Source organism: Thermobia domestica, chromosome 2 (genome assembly GCF_964235325.1).
Source record: "Thermobia domestica chromosome 2, izTheDome1.hap1.1, whole genome shotgun sequence".
Taxonomy (NCBI): domain Eukaryota; kingdom Metazoa; phylum Arthropoda; class Insecta; order Zygentoma; family Lepismatidae; genus Thermobia; species Thermobia domestica.
The window spans coordinates 321992143-322009103 of record NC_137455.1 but is presented as its reverse complement, the minus strand read 5'-3'; the positions used below and the strand labels follow the sequence as shown (position 1 = coordinate 322009103).

The 16961-nt window shown below is 34.3% G+C and overlaps 1 protein-coding gene across 1 annotated transcript in view; it reads right to left on the bottom strand.

The window, feature by feature from the left end:
* The window catches only part of LOC145678659 (uncharacterized), a gene marked incomplete in the record, with an annotated part of 63472 nt that extends 49739 nt beyond the window's left edge, over positions 1–13733 (bottom strand). Inside the window, 2 exon segments of the mRNA XM_081749037.1 lie at positions 8852–9054; positions 13463–13733. Of these exon segments, the coding sequence (XP_081605163.1) occupies positions 8852–9054; positions 13463–13547 (288 nt within the window).
* Positions 13734–16961: the final 3228 nt, after the last annotated feature.

Sequence of the window (16961 nt, the reverse complement as noted above, 5' to 3'; positions counted from 1 at the left end):
AAGCGTTTTTCGGTGATTATTCCTCCATGGTACATCGGATTTTTGATTTCGATCTATGTTGTCACTCACCACGACATACTCTATCAGCGTGCTAAGTTTGGTTGAGATCGGCCAAACGGTCTAGGAGGAGTTCGCGGACAACCAAACGGCTAACCCGAGTATAAGAGCTTCGCTTCGCTCAGCTCAATTAAAGATCATAGTGAGTTTAGTAAAAAAAACATTTCATAAAGCTTTATATGTAAAAAATTATATTAGTTTACATAGAGTCTGGATACTTTCATATGCTTTTAAGCTAGTCATATACTTTTAAGCTCTTTCCAAAGTATTCATAATTTTAGGGGTCGCTCAGATAAATAGTGACATTTTAATCCAATTTAACTTCAAGGTCATACTCCACTCTCTAGGAGTGAGGTTGGGAGGGGGGCGAGATTTTAAAAGTAATCAAAAACGACCGATATTAGTGTTAAATTCATAGTTTTCGAGGTATATGAGTTTAACGATATCAGTTTTCATGATGTTCAAGTTCATCGTCACCCCTTGGGGTGGGGGTAGGAGAGGATGACTTTTTCAGATAAGATAGCTAATTAGTAACTACTGTAATTAGAGCGAATTAAAAACATTAACATATTTTCTCGTGCTTGCACGGAACTATGCGGGTTGCTAGTCTTAAATATCACTTATTGTGAATCTTAAAGAAAGAATCTAAAATTCTGCCGCCTTGTGCTCGAGCACAGAATAGCACTTACCTAAATACGGGCCTGCTCTTACCAGTGAATCACTCTATACTGTATTTGAAGTTTTAATTCTGAGTATAATTATCCATCTAGCAGAAATTTGTCTGAAATTAAGCACTCAGAGAACTGCCCAAAGACAAAACAAATTATAAAAGAAATTCGTTTTAAAAAAAATAGATCATCAAATTTAAAATCCGCAAACTCAAACGAATTATTTGCATAAGTCTAAAGGCCAAAAAATACACAATTTACATTTCTTAGAAGTAAAGGAATATCAGATCAGAAAGTTGGACAGTAAAAAGTTGTTACTATATTACAGAGACTAGAAGATGAAATGGGGAGCAGTTAGGAAGACAGTAAAGTACCAGTTAGCCAGCACTAACTGGTGGGGGAAATTCTCACAATTACTGACCTGATAAAACTGTATGCAGTACATGCAGTATGAGGTAAAAAAAGTATGAAGTATAAAAATATACTCTGAGATTTCAGATTTTCATGACCAGTTGGGTAAATAAAGGACTTTTTCATGGCTTTCATGACCACTAAGCAAAATATATGACTTTTTCATGACTTTCATGACTTTCATGACCAGTAGACACCCTGCTAAATCAAGTGTTAAAGTGCCTTCCACTATTTTGTCAATAAAATTGCACAAAATATTGCACTACAGTCATAAGATTTTCTTTTATAGTCACACGTTTACGCCTATCTGTTTAGATAAATCCGCTACAGACTCAGCGTGTTCAAACGCTTATTAAAGTTATGAATTGCTTGTCGAGATGAAGATGCAGTATTTGGTAAACGCTACACAAATAACTCAAATTACATCTTGGTGATTGTGGTCATTTAAGCACCACTTTTGAACTACGAACACACATTCATCCTTTAATAACTTTCTATTAATTGTAAACTTTCTCAATTACAAATGTAACAAGTATTAGGTCCTCTATAAAATTACTTCTTACAATATATTATTTAATGTATTGTTTACGTGAATTAGCCACTGCTACTCTAGTCAATTGAGAACTCAATATAGCTGCTAGTCTCAAGCGATTTATGGTGCATATAGTATAGGGTGTATCAAAAAAAGACTTTACAACTTTGAAAACTCATATTGATTTATTTATTTACCTTACAGACATGGTTTCGGTGCCATTTTGTAGCAAACTACAAGTTTTTTACACAAACTAAATACAACTTTCTTACAAGGATGTCTATAATCTTTTATTATAAATTAATTAGAAATGTTACAGTTTTGCAAGTATATCACTTCCTTTTTCAGACTACTATTCCAACTGAAACCATAAATAATGTTACATCATTTGTTATCTCTACCAATAAGGTAAGTTTTTTATCTTATACCTAAAGAAGTTCAATGTGGCTTCTATTGGAGATGCGGCACATCTGAAGTCTTACTTGTTCTACAACATCTTCAGACATACGGGAACGACCTGAACATATGTTGTGTCTTACTGAACATCCAATTTCAATAAAACACTTATGCCACTGATGAATAGTAAACCTACTGGCAGGATCTTTACCATACTTTGTATGAAAATTCCGTTGCACAATTGTCGCAGACTTGGATTCTTCAAACCAAAACACACAGCTAGCACTAGCACGCTCGGGATCAGCAAAGGCAGCCATCTTTGGTGCAACTGCTGCTAGCGCTTACAGTGGATTGTTTTTGAACTAGTGTACTACGTGAGTCAAAACTTGATGTATTTTGCTACAAAACGACACCAAAACCATGTCTGTAAGACAAATGAATAAATCAATATGAGTTTTCAAAGTTGTAAAGTTCTTTTTGATACACCCTGTATATCTAAGAAATCACTTACTTGAAAAGAGTGAAAATGTTATGACTTACCACTGAAAAAAACTGGAAATATCACTATAACAGTTTTCGCTAAATTATTTATCAGATAGAAAAAAAGAAAGAATAATGAACAACAGAAGCGTAGCTCTAAAATGTCATCGAGCTAGATGCCATTTGGAATGTAGTTAAGTGATAACATTGCAAAATGGAAGAAGATAAAACTAATAAGAGTGCTTAGTCGAAGAGAGTACTGGAGAGAAAAAGCCAAATAGATCAGGCAAGAAATACGATGATGGTTAGGAGTCGTGCGCTCCTCGGTGACCTCAGCTTAACTTGGAGTCCCAACAACGTGAGTTTCAATTTATCAAATCCGGGTGTCGTGTCCAGTGCTAAATCCACGTATGCTAACTATATACCCATGAGATAGCCCTAGGCGAAAAATGAATTTATGTAAAAATGAAAAAAAAAGAAAAAAAAGAAAAATGGAAAATTGGTAACAACAAAATGGTAATTATAAATAGAATGAAGTAATAAGAGATAAAACGATCAATATTTATGAATAGAAGAACTAAATAGTGAGAGATAAAACATAAGAAAAGGTATTTGCTAAATGAAAAAAAGGAAAGAAGTTTTAAAAAAAAGGTGTACGTGAAACGAAGTGAATGTAGTAAGTGTAGATGTTTCAGATCAGAAGGGTGATTCGCGGATAGGATGCTAGTTTAAGTGTCTCCTTTTTCTTTTGTGGAACATGGAAGTCTGAGATAAGAATTTTAAGAATAGTTACTGCAATATAAGATGGCGTCCACCTGAATGCTTCACAATTATCTCCATCCTTCAATTTTCCTGTCTCTTTTTATTTATTTATTTATTTAGATTTACCCGAATGGTTAAATGATGACTAGCTACATTTAAAAGAAAATTCTCTTAAATGAAGAGAAATTCTTGTTCTTGTATTTCGATATACTTGCTTGACCATTTTGACTTGATATGTTTGTAACATTTATATAAAACAGCTACTTTAACAGTCGAATACAGATTTTTCTCTTTTTGACCCACTCGAGAATCAAATAAGTTCTCGGGCTGAGACTTAAATTGTCACTCAGTCAAGTAAGGTGGTGACTCAATAATAAAGAGAAAATAAAATAATAATAAATCCCTCAAAAATCAAATGAGTCTTTGATGTTAAATATAAAAAAGTCGCTCAGTCAAGACGGCTGGCAACTCAAAGATAAAAAATGTAGAATTTTTTTTAAACCTTGTCAGGAGTTAAATACGTTTTGCCCCTAAAATAAAAATTAAGAAAGAAAGAAAAGAAAAGAAAACGCTCCGTTAAATGAGCGAAAGTACAGATATTGAATCAGTTAGTGTTTTAACATAAATATTTTTCTCATCAAAAGATGTATGAAATTGTTAATACTCGTGTAAAATATTTTTTTAAAGAAATAAGATATATTAAACACAAAAAGTACTACATTAAGCTTAATCTCTCAATTAAATGAAATAATTAATGTAGTCTGTATTAGGTTATGTACTATAGTTTACAAGCGGTAGTAGTATCAATGTTAGAAGAAATCAAATAACAATAGATGCAATCTGCTACTTAACGGTTCATATTTTTCTCATGCAGTCACGTTCGTATCATAAGAAAGTCACGTTTGTAGGAATTGTGGTAAAAATTTGTAGGTCAACTCCAGTAACTTTAAAGTGACAATCAGAGCTGAAATGAATGACATTGTTGTTATGCTATTTAAAATAAATTATGCTTTTTCTGTGTGTTTGTGTGTACACCAAATAGTTGGCTGATATACTCAAGAGCTGTGACAATTAAAATAACCATGTTTTTGAAAAATAACACATACCTATCTCACTATCTCATTTCTTAAAGCGTTTTCATTCTCGTGCTCTCCGAATTTGGATTGAGTTCTTTAATTTTCTGTTCTAAACTGGAGGTACGTTTTGCACTGACTCAAAAAAATGAGCCTCTGATATTTAGCTTATAGCATTTCTTAAGTCTAAAATTTAAGTGTATTAGATACTAATATTGTCGTTAAGCCTATAATTAGGAAATAGATAATGACAATTGGAATATGCATACATGATTTATGAGTCATTATATACTACCTTATCATTCTTTATACGAACTTGCTAACAATAAAATGTACATTCTATGGTATCACCAATGAGCACATACGTTTCGAGGTTCTGTAAAACGAATTCATTAATGTTGTAAAACGACATTCACACTCGACTATCATATAATTTAGTTTTAAATTTGTCTACCATAGACGGAGATAAATAGCCTCAATGCTGATTTCCCCATTCAACCTCAATCAATAAATTAAATTTATCTATGGGCAAATAATGCGTGTAGGTTGGTAACATGTTCATAAATGTTATACCTACAATTACATAACAGCCTTTAATTTTAGATTGTCTAGAAATGGTTTACACGATCCAATATTGTATACATTCGTATTTTGTCTTTACATCATAGTGAGAATCAGAAACGGCTCGTAAGGAAGTTATACGGATAAAAATACACTGCTCCATAAAATTTAAGCAACTCAAAGAAAGTAGCAGAAAATAAAACGACAAGATCAGTGCACCAACTATGATCAACAGAAAAAGGTACAGTCTTCACAATACAACACAAATGAAGGACAACAATACATTTAGGATGTACAGAGTTGCCAGAAAGTTCAGAATTACGATACTCAAAATGTAAAACTGGACTGCGAGGGGATAGACAATCAATATGGCGTATGACTACATGAACAGATACACAGGCACGATATCTGGCCTCCATGCTGCAAATCAGAGTATTTATCAAGTATTGCGGCAGATGATGCTACTCCTCGAGGAGAGCTATTTGCAGTTCAGGAAGAGTTCACGGTGGTGGATTGCGCTGGGCTATTCGCCGCCTAAGAGCATCCGACACATGTTTGATTGTATTCAAGTCCGGCGAGTATGCAAGCCATGCAATGCGCGTATTGGCTTTGCTCTTCAGATACTTGGACACCAAATGTGCATGGTGTGGGCGGGCATAGTCATCCATAAACAGGAAATCCGGACCAAATGCTCAACGGAAATTGCGTACATGTGTATGGAGAATATTATCCCGATAACGTTATGCCGTCAAAATGCCATGTTCCACGGACGACCTCCTCCATGACGTCTTCTGAATGTATGTCCATTTTGGAAGCGACGTCACAGCTTTGACACAACACTTTCCTTCACGTCGAATTCCTGCATCCTTCCACTTGGGATCGACCTAGTATCAAACGCTCAATTATTCGCCCGCAGTCAACGTCGCTCAAACGCTGTCTGCTAACCATTGCAAAGTGCCTATGCTTGATATCCCACACAGAAACTACCAACTTACTGCTTGCAGCCTCGGACACATCTAGGCTGTTGTGTGCGCTTCGTGGCAAAAATCTGTTCATCGCGGTTACGAAGGTGCTATGCACACGCTATACCGGGCTCTCGCATTGCCTGTGCGTCTCTTTGTAGGTGCATACCTTCTACCAGTGTTCAATGGGCTCCACACGTTGCTTATCCCAGGTTTTTTCTCGTTGCTTAAGATTTGTGGAGCAGTGTAGTTTTATCGTTTGGAAATAAGGGCATAAAGTTACAATGAATTGATTGTTATATACAACAATTAGTACATTAGGAAAGTTTTATTTTCAACCGAAGAAACTTTATTTTTTACCGGTGTGACTTCTCTCACGAGTCGCCCCTGGTAGGAACATTCTGTTTTCCATCGATTAATACCATATAATTGTTCAGGTTAATCGCAGTCATAATTTTTAACTTAGCATGCAGTGGATCACAAGGATGTATATTGCTTTTAGAAATTATCACTTTAAAATAGTTTGAATACTTCTGAATTCGTTTTTCATAGACGAAGCTCCATCATAACTTTGGTTGCCCTCTCAATTTGGCTAAATCAAGCCCAAGCTCCATGAACGTACTATTTATTTATAATATGCATTTTTTTTCTTTTTGTAAACACAAATAGGCTATGAAGCTAATTTTTTTGTTGAATGTAATAAAGTAAAAGCTTTTTCACTCATACAATAATAGATACGATTTCCAAAGAATCTTCTACTTTCTTGATATATACTGTATATTTTTAACTAACTTCAGAAGTTAATTCTTTGGGAAAAGTACAAAGAGCGAACTGAAAGACCAATTGAGTATGTATTTACTTGCATAGTCTACGATGGAAAATTTTCACTCATTCCCTGCATTTTTTCGACTACATATTTTTCTGCTTTTTACTCACTCTTTACTACTTTTAGTTGAAAATATTGATTGCTAACAATTTCTGGAGTAGCTGAAGCCTCATCAGCTCCCGCCTGCGTATGCCATTGTTCACAAAAACGCATATCTCCATTCCTTTATGTTTAGATTGCAAATATAAGATCCTGTGTTATATCTTCCTACTATTTCTTCTCTTCATCAGAATGTGTCAGTTTAATTGTAGTTTTTTTTGTTTACATAAATATAATAAAACATTTAGAGTTTTTAACCACCTCATTTAAAAGAACTTGTGGCGCAGTATGCGATATCATACCTTCCTCTGGGAAACTCTAGAAATGTATGAGTTACAATCGGAGATCTCACCCAGATTTCTTGTCCAATGTACAGTAGTTATGGTGCCGTGCCTCAAGTAATTGTTTATACATTTTTTTCCAGCTTCGGTTTTCTTCGGACGATTAGATGATCACTCAGATCGCTACAAATGACATATAAGTATCATTAATTTCAATAAAAAGTTTCTTCGTTTTCTTGCCTTTCCTGGATAAGTGTGTGCTCTAGCTCATTCACATCTTCTAAATATTCAGAATTGATCTAATGTTATATCTATAAATTAACGCTCCTCCACACAGATACAGTCCCAAGATTGAAGGAAACTAAAATCCTTTCCATTTCAAAAGTATATGAAAGACTCAATTGGAAAGGATTTCAAAACCCCGTCGATACGTCACTGTTGAGTACTTTATTTTTCATTAGGCATATATTGAAGCCCTTTCCATTGTGGTCAAATATGTTGATATAGTCTTTCCTGTTACAGCAGAGCATCCTTAAATGTTGTACAGTCTGCATTAGTTAGCTATATTAGTATTTGACATTGATCAGTGACAATATTTTACTTATATTTTTAAGTTTTTAAAAGTCGTAACAACTCAGTTTATAGGTTAGTTTGGATTTTAATATTGATTTGTGATGATATTCTTAAAATTTTATGTCAATTGGACTCTGCAAGTATACTTTCCACTCGATATTGTCTTATTCATTACATTTTTTAATCTTTCTGCCGTATAATTTATACCTTGGTACACTGAAATAAAGTCTATTTTTTCAATTAATATTCAACTATTTCGCCTTATTTTATCAATCTTTAAGTTGATCTATTAATTGATCTATTTTCCCTTTTTATTACTTTATCTCACTATCCCAAGTAAGAGAGGGCATACTATAAATAAAAACTGAAATCTCTAAAAACTTGTCAGTATTAAGGAGCGAAAGTGTAGAGTAAGATAACGTTCACAGTTTAAACCAAGAAACCAGGAAGTACTAAAAAACTTAAGAAAATGTTTCAATAGTTGCTGAAATACTTTTCCCATCGAAAATAATAAGTGCGTTGACAATGTTGAATGGTGCTAATATAGGCATATATTTTGTGATTTAACAACATCCTTCACTTTTGGATCTTTTTATGTAGCTTAAGAATAGCATCTATAATTTTTGTTACTCGGAATTTCTGAGTGGAAATTAAAAAAAAAAAGTTTGAAAGTCTTGATTTCTTGTGTTCCTAAAGTTTAAATTCCTCAACATCTTTAGTTTAAGGCTTAGTGAGGCACTCAATATACTCTGTAAAATATGCCTAACTTGTACGGAAAATTCTGGGGCATTTGTATTGACAAAAATATTTGTATTGACAAAAATATTTGTATTGACAAAATATTAACCGAGCTGATATGGTATTTTTAATGGAATTGAATACCCAAAATTGGAACTGTCTCACAATGGGACAGGTTGTCACCATATTACTCCGTACAAGTAGGCAGATTTTATGGAGGAAAGAGTGTCCCGTCCATCCTTAACTCAAAGCAAGATGTTGCAGGACTTAAAATTTGAAGTAATTCTACAAATTATCTTCTCATTGAGGAATTTACTGCTGAATCTTACGTGAAATCGAAATTAGTATTTAGTAAACTATATTCTATCTCAGAATATAGAATAAACACCCAGACTGAGTTCCTATGCTACTTTGGAACTTAAACTTCTTTACCAATTTGTCTTCATTTCTCTGAAGGTTTTCTTTTAATTCGTTTTGAATGTTGAGAATGATTTTCAGTTGTTGTTCCTTTCCATTGAGATCTGCTTCTTTAGTACTCAGCACTCTTATATTAGTAAATAGTTTCTGTTCTAAATTCGCTGTCTTTTTCACTAGTAGATTCGTTCGCCTTCTAAACGCTGTCTTCTCTTGTTCAACTAAAAATAAATAAATAAATAAAAATAAACTTAGTTATATAATTTTATTTTATACAGTGCATATAATACTAAATGTTAATTTGTTCTTTATACAAATCTACATTAATGGCCTGGTATATTTCTAGGAAACTGTAGGGAAAAGACTGGACTATTTAGAATTTTTAAAATGCGTATCCCACAGAGGAAGAGGGGGATTCAAAATTTATACCAAAGAGAGAGTAGAATATATCACGAAGCTTTCATGTTAGGAATATGAAACTTAGCAACTTAGTGTAAACTAATCATTAAAACTCGGGAATTTCTATATTTTTTCTCAATATATAAATGTAATCGACGTTGTCTCTCTCATCATCACATGAAAACGGTTGAACCGTTTGAAACAAATTCTAGAACACAGAACTTTGGCTCGAGCCGGGTCTTTATCTTGTCATCAGCAGTGCTCGAGTTTTATGCAACTTGCACCCATTAGAATATTTGGAGATCATGTTGTTTCATTGAAAATAGTACAATTAAACCAAAGAAAGTAAATTTTGCGGGAGTACGATGGTAAAATTAGGATGTAGAATAGCAAATATGGGGCGAGAATGGTAAATTTAGGGCTTTGCACTCAAGCCCTTGGATGAATGGGCAACTTTGCATGTCACTTTCATTAAAATCCGTATTATAAAAACGTTTAAAATTTAAAACAAAAAGTATAGATCTTATCAGTCATCAACTAAGTTTTCCAAATAGTTATCAGTCTAGTTGACCTGGGATTTTATCACCACATTCCGTGAAACACCGGGGAATTTCTCCCCAAAAAAGTTGTAGAATTCCTCTCCAAAACCTTGAAGATATAACATGGAGGTATATATTTTTCTGTTCCCCCCCTTTTTATGGAGCTAGTTTTCCTTTTCGCTTCCCGCAAATATTTTCCATTTTCATTCATGGTGTTATTTCTATATTTTCCATTTTATCATGATGCCTAAAATCGTTGCTTTAATTCCATTGTAAAATTCGATATTTTCTACTAGGCTAGTAGATATATACGAATGGTTATCAAAATAATACAAACACCTAACAAATTCAATTTACCAGATTAATGTAGCATTGCACCTCCTTTCGCCCGCAAAACAGCTCTGATGTGACATGGAATCGAATCACTGAGATTGTGAGTGATAGCAAGTGGAATATTTAATAAATCATTCAACATGTAGTGGATCATTCAGTTTCGTGAGAGAGTATGGTGGGAGAAATCTGCACCAGATTCGTATCTCCGAAACGGATCACAGATATTCAATTATGTTCAGTGGCGTCATTTTAAAGCGTTATGTCCTTTATCAGCTGTTTCCTTTTGCAAGTTTCTATGTTCATGTTATGTAACTGGTGGCAGATTGTATTCTCGATACAGGTTGTGAGAGATGCTGCTTGAGTTCCGCCATCACTTGCACCGAGGACTCACGATGCTTTTGAGTAACAATCTTTAATGCTGGGCGGTATTTGTCACTGAGGATTTTCTTCCGACCATTATTCCTCTTCGTCGATGTGGTTTTATTGTGTGTTTTGTAGAATTCGTCACCTTAGATATGTCTCTCGCGAGCTAATAAACAAAGACGCCACTTTCGTCACGCTCTCACCATGGAACTGTCTGCCAACAATTTGGCCTCTTTGGGAATTACAGAGGTAACCCATTTTACACTATCACCGTCGCTCAGTTCACTGCACATTGCCGTCCTACTGCTGCTCACATAATGCATAGTTCGCCTTAACACACCACCACCAGTAATCTGGCGCCAGGGTCGCTGTCTTATTGTTACCGACTCAGATATCTGACGTGTTTTGCACTTCAGGTGTTTCTATTATTTTGACAACCACACTATATATACCGGTGTATCAAAAGTCCGGGACCATACGCAAACTCCCTTATGAGTAAAGATGGCAAAAAATGGAAAGAGGGGAAAGTTGTTGGAATTTCAACTGCACTAGCCGTTTGGACTCCAAACTGATAAGGTGTTTTATGGTAAATGAGAAAGTAATTTTTCCAGTTCAACAGACTAATCGAACGGATCAAATGGGCATGCAAATACAGTGAAATGGACGTTGTTGTGTGAGGGAATTAAAAAAACCTCAAATCCGTTTCCTAACAATACAAATCCGTTTCCTGTTTTTGTTAGTATGGTGAGGACCCAAGAGGGCAGCCTGCTGAACTGGCAACATTGATTTTTCTTTTAAGATAGGACCTTACTAGTGTGAGGTAAAAGCGGCTTACGTGATTCGAAAAAAATAACCGTTTTAGATTGAAAACACTCAATTTTCAAAAATTTTCCTCTCTTAAATTTTTTTCGTATCTTTACTAATAAAAAAGTTGTACTTTTGATACACCCTGTATATATATTGACTTCTTAATCCTATAACTATAGCAAAGCTGAACAAAGGTGATGATTATGTTTTCCCCCTGGAATTTTAGATTCCTCTCGAAATCGAGGAGACTGGATAAAACATTGTACTTACTCTATTGTTTAAGGTTCAAATTAATCGAATGTAAGATTAATTCATTCCATCTTGTGAAAGTATCTTCTTAATGATAACTTCCCTAAATATTACACGATTTTCATGAAACAATGCGTATATTTTATATTTCACACTGCTCAATCGAGCCTGACACCAAAATAAGACGAAAAGTACAGACCAACCTGGATGCACAAATGCTTCCAATTATAGACTGCCGGAAACTTCCAAAAATGAACTTGAAAGGACTGTAGCTCCAATACTATGGAACCTACTGTAGTCGCGTCAAGGCTTCACTTAGGAATTACTATGTGCCTTATCCAAATATCCATGTTTCAGAATCCTGCGGTACTTCCGCAACAATTTTTAGAGGTAGTTGGTGAGTACTTTAAATTATATGTCCGTAGCCAAACTGCTTAAAGTTGCGTGAGTACCTTAGGATTCTGAATCATGTAATTTTGGATAGCGCACATCCTGCCAAAATATAGTTCCAAAATCTGGTTAAGCAATCGTCTGATATCACCTGTTCTTACCTGGGTACGATGTAAGATGCTGTGCTTAAAACCTAGTGTTATGAGAAAACAATACATTTTTAACTTACCTGAATCTAGCTGTGACTTGTGGGGGAGAGTCGCTTTGAAATTGTTTTTATTTACACACTACAGATGACTAAATAACAAGAAGCCGTTTGTGTCTGTGAATATAAAGATTTTTCTTCCGCCATTTTGGTTTCTTGGACGTGGACAAGAGCCAGTTTGTAATTGTATGACAGTATTTCCCACATTTGAACGTAATTTGCACCGCTTATCGTATTATTTTTTGGAACTATAAATCATATATCATATGAAAGCTATCAATATATTTGATCCAATGGTGCCAATATTTCAAAATAAAATTTTATTGGACAAGATGCCGTTTGCAAATGGACGACTCAATTATGATATTTGGAATTAGCGTTGCTCACAGATTGAGATGTTTCTATTTTGATTTGATTTTTGAGTTTAACGTACCGGTACCTTTCAGCAGCAAGGCTATGTGGAGCTACTGATTAACGTGGAATCAAAACCACATGATCTCCAGCCGGGAATCTAAACCAGGCCTCCAACGCCAAAGGCTCGTAGCCTACACCAGGGGTACCCACAAAGGGGGGCTATGACACAAACTGCGTCATTGAAATATTTGGGGGGGGGGTAAAAATCTATATAAATCTGTCTGAGGGGTGTAAAAATTAATCGAAAAGATTTTTTTTCACGGAAGAACACCTACGGATAGACAATTGAGGGGGGTGCGTCATGGACATGAGGGGGGTGGGCACCACTGCGTACACAACTGCTTTGCCACAAGTGGACTCGTGGTATTTCCCTTTACAATAAGAACAATAATTATTGCACAAAAAGTCAATTCCAACTGTCACTGTATGTTGAAATTTACTGCAAAATAAAACATTGAATAACGTTTGTTAAATATAGCACAGTAGCGTACGCAAGAATTTATTTCGAAGGGGTCCAAATTCAATAGAAGGGTATTTTATATTAAAATTTCTAAAATTGCCCCTAAAATTAGGCTAAATTTACAAAGTCGAAATTTCGGGGGGAGGGTCCGGACCCCTAGAACACACCCCCTGCATACGTCTCTTGTATAGCAGACAATAATCACACCATTACACATTGTAGTTCCTTTTGGCCATGGTACTAATGTTTTAGTTCATAAGGCAAATTAAATAAATCATGATGGAAGATCACGTATTTAATAAATGGTTCATAATATAATATTATGGAGAAATAGCTCAAAGATAAGCAAAATTCAGCATCCAAAATTTCCTACTAATTGGCTATTTTGTAATCAGAAAATGTATCAAACTCAAAATTAACGTATATGCTAAGGTAAAATACGCATCTATTTAATTATATTCCATGCTTACCATCAAGAATCTTTTTTCGTTTCGCCTCAGTTTGTAGTTCTGATTCTTTAATTCTATCAATCAGCACATCAATTGAATCTATCATTTCAATCTTTCCGTAATAAATTAAAAGTTATCCTTTGTATATCTTATTGAGAACACACTTCTAATTTTAAATAAATGTTTTTGTTTGACTTGCGTTAGATAAATTACTACTATTTACCAGAGAATCTGCTCCAAAGGTATCCTAATGAAGATTGCACATGATCTTAATAAAGACTATAAACCAGGTATTAATAATAGAAAAACAATTAACAATCACTGAAAACAGAGACATCTAGCGAGTTACATTGAATACAAATCTTCATTCGAGCCCCAGTGCAGATTGAAAGTATGGACGCTGCTTTTTTCTCGAAAATTCGTAGATAAAAGAGCATATAGGTCTAGTTTGTATCCAGTAATAGTAGTAGAAACGGAAGTAGACCTTACCCTTTGGCCTTAAACTGTAGCGGTTTACTTCAACGAAATCAAAATTCGCGTTTCATTTTGCGATAGCCGACATAGCAGTTATTACTTGTATTATTCGCAATACCTTGCGATCTTAAAAAAAAAAAAAAAAAAAAAAAAAAACGTGTATAAAGTTACGGAAGCGTAATAAGCAGTATGAATTTCACCTAAAAATTTAAAACGGCGCATAATTTTTATTAATAATTTTAGTACAAGAAGTTTATTAATAATTTTTAGGAACGTTTACACTCAACATTGTAGTCATGTCGTCTCTCTTTAGTAACTTTTTGTGCTACCGTTTTGGTAACACCAATGTTTTGGAAATCTAATATGGAGCTATGGAAGATGGGTCTAGGAAAATTCGGTGTAAGAAAACTCGGTGTAGGAAAATTCGGTGTGGAGAAATTTAGATGTAAGATAGATTCGGTGTAATACATATTGAATATTACCACTTACGATAATTTACGACACTTCATATTGTGAAAACGAAAACCCTAAAATGTAACAAATAAAATGTTATTACCTATTTCAAGAAAAGCAAATTTATTATTATTATTATTATTATTATTATTATTATTATTATTATTATTATTATTATATATATATATATATATATTTTTTTTTGCCTTGAGTCCAATACCTCTTCCATGTCTTTTGCGGGGTATTACTATAAACTACTTTTCATCACACAATGAAGCTGACACTTTTTGTCAGAAATAAAACAATTACAACTGTAAGTTCAGAGAATAATTATAGGAACAACTAAAAACACCACTTTGCCTCATGTTCTGCCCCAGACAGGAACATAATATGGTCGTTAGTAAATAAATTGCAGGAAACAGGATCGCTTCTGAGGAAAACAGGGAAGCTTCGGACCTCACTGGCGGATGTTGTGGAAGATGTCTTACCGACTCTAAGTCACCCAAGAAATCTCTATTCAACATGTGATTTATGTGTGTTACCACTAACACTTAATTTGTATTCTTGAATTTCGCTTCAAATATCCAATATCTCATTCGAACTGTAACGTACAATAGCGAATATTTGCTGTTTTTCTTGCGGCCTGCTCTATATTATCCCGGATGAATTTAAACAAGGAAAAACAGTCTCATAAATCTCCAATCCTTCCTTGATGATTTGCAGCAAACTGCATGAAAATCGGATTTCAGTTAGAAATTCTAAAGCCAAATGAAATCCGTGAATTTTGAAAGAATCACTCTGTATATGCATATGTAAGATGCAAAAATAAATTGATCAAAAAAGTCTTAGTGGAAAGGGCAATATAAAGCAGAATAGTTTTATCAGATAATAGTTGTACAAATAGTTGACTTCTCCTCCAATCAGACACTTTAGTTTTTTTTTTTTTTTTTTGCCTTAAGGTAAACAAGTACTACAACCCTATTGACCCCTTATTGACTTCTCCTCCAATCAGGCGTAGATACTTTAGTTGAGGCATTTATTTTTACACCTTTGAGTAACATAAATAAACTATGTCATTTTTTAAGAATTTAGATTGAAATATTTATTTATAAAATAGACATAAAATCGTCAGAACATTTTTTTAAAAAAATCTACAATTTTCAACTTTACCCGTCCAGAAACCTACATTTTTTTTGGAAGTAGAAAATTTTAGGAGACATCCTCCAAAACAGCATAAAAACTTAAGTTTTAAATTAAATGTCGATTCGTAGCGATGGTCGCTTCGCTAAATCACACGAACGGACATCGAAAAACGAATTTCTCGTCATGAAAAGGCCATAAAATGTTAAAATCCGTCGAAATCTAGAATTCAAACAATTTCAGGAACACAATTCAATATAAAGCAATATCAAGTAGACAGTAAACACTAAAATGATAGTAGACAGTAAAAGTACGTTCTACACACACACACACACACACACACACACATACATACAAACAACTATTACGCTCATTTATCCTCAAATTTGAGTTTTTAGTAAATCCTATGGCCTACTACAACGAATCTTTCTTTACACCTAACATTCCCCACACCGAATTTTCCGTACACCGAATTTTCTGTACACCGAATTTTCCTACACCGAAATTTCCTACACCGAATTTTTCTGCTCCCGTGGAAGATAAGTCTGGGATTCGAGACTAAATGGTGCTGATATAGAACGATTCATCTCGAGCTCCGGTTTAATACAACCTTAATTTTATACAAATTTTATTTTGTGGTTTCTTTTAGTATGAAACAAATTTTAAATGAGTATGGACATTTCTGACAACGATAATCTCATTATTCACAATGTTTGTAGCTGTATAACAATTAGTTTAACACGGGCGCTTTCGGACAACATGTCTACGCCACTCTGGTTTATAACTTCGGTTATGACCAAGACAATATATACAGTAGTGTATATCAATTTGGTTAATTTAATTTTCTACTTATCAATTTCCAGTGTAATAGTCGACATGGCTAACGGCTGCGGCACTTAATCTATATACAAGCACATATGTAGTTATAGAACAAGAACGAGATAAGTCAGATCATAAAACTCCTCCTCCTCTATCTGCGAATAGGTGCACCCAGGATTGTTGCTTAGGTGAAATATTTGAACAGTATATTGTGGAATTTTTTGTAGTGTCATCAGTGGTGTACGCAAGGGAAGTTTCGAGTTTTCAACTTCTCTTCGGCAAGATATTATAGGAAAGTAAACGTTCACACATACACACACACTATATATATATCAGACTTGTTCTACGGAAAATTATCAAACTGGCGAGAATACATGATTTTTTTAAAAAAATATACTGAATTAGAGGAATCCGTTCATTCTTGATTCTTTTAGCACGTATTCATTTTTAGACTTCCAAAATATGCAATGCATAATTGTCGGAAGTATTAGATAACGGCTATGTCCATCTGTCACTGTATTTAATTGCATAGCTAAATCTGCAACCACATCAATGCGACATATATGAAGAATTATTTCCTAAAGTGCAACTTTATATGCGGAACTTTCAGCAGACATTAAACAAAAGGCATCTT